Source organism: Priapulus caudatus, unplaced genomic scaffold (genome assembly GCF_000485595.1).
Source record: "Priapulus caudatus unplaced genomic scaffold, Priapulus_caudatus-5.0.1 Scaffold2936, whole genome shotgun sequence".
Classification (NCBI taxonomy): domain Eukaryota; kingdom Metazoa; phylum Priapulida; class Priapulimorpha; order Priapulimorphida; family Priapulidae; genus Priapulus; species Priapulus caudatus.
Genome location: NW_014579997.1, coordinates 15,100 through 16,003, shown reverse-complemented (window position 1 = coordinate 16,003; position 904 = coordinate 15,100). Strand labels below are relative to the sequence as shown.

Genomic DNA, 904 nt, shown 5'->3' with positions numbered 1-904 from the left:
AAGAGAGAGAGAGGTAGAGAAGATAAATGCTCACTAAGAGATCATGCGACCATTCATCAACAACCATCAACTACCACAAACAACAACAACAACAATAACATCGTCGAAAGCGATCCGTCTAGAACGAATCACAACAACAACAACAACAACCATCGCAACTACACCGACGACAGCGACGACAGCGAAAGCGGCGAATTTAAAAAAACGTGAATAAAAAACCCACATTAAAAACCACGCTCAAATAATGGAAAAAAAATTACCGAATATATATATATATATAAAACCACGCACCAATATATATATATATATAAAGAAAACGTTCTTATCAAAGTGAATCTAAAAAAGTACAACATCGATAGACCTTCGCCCACCCTCTCTCGTGACGCGCGGGCGCCCCCTGGCATCGCGACGAGGAACTACTTACAGTTGTGGTAGTTGTGCGAGCCGTTGATGTGCACCCCTCCTCCTCCTCCGCCTCCTCCTCCTCCTCCTCCGCGCGCGTTCAGCTCGTTCTGGCGCGGCACGAGCGCCATGACGGCTCCGTCCGGCACGTTGTAGTGACGCAGACGGTTGATGCGATGCCAGCCGTTACTGCTCTCTGACGTCACGTCCTCATCCATCAACACCAGGTGGCCGCCCCGACCGTGGCGCCACTCTGTGGGAGAGCGGGGCATATATATATATATAGTATTATGTATAGAGGGTGGGAGGGTTAGTGATGTGGTGAGTGGGAGGGGGTGGGGTTGCGAGGGGTGAGGGGTGGGGTTACGAGGGGTGAGTGATGAGTGGGAGGGGGTTAGTGATGTGGCGAGTGGGAGGAGGTAGGTTTGTGAGTGGTGAGTGGGAGGGGGTGGGGTTGCGAGGGGTGAGGGGGTGGGGGTTAGTGATGTGGTGAGAGGGAGGG

The 904-nt window shown here is 51.5% G+C and overlaps 1 protein-coding gene across 1 annotated transcript in view; it reads right to left on the bottom strand.

Annotated features, from left to right (window-relative positions):
- Positions 1–904, bottom strand: part of LOC106819183 (plexin-B-like) — a gene marked incomplete at its 3' end in the record, with an annotated part of 10,215 nt that overhangs the window by 6,258 nt on the left and 3,053 nt on the right. The window contains exon 6 of the mRNA XM_014823835.1: positions 425–655. Within this exon, the coding sequence (XP_014679321.1) occupies positions 425–655 (231 nt within the window). The remainder of the gene's footprint in view (positions 1–424; positions 656–904) is intronic.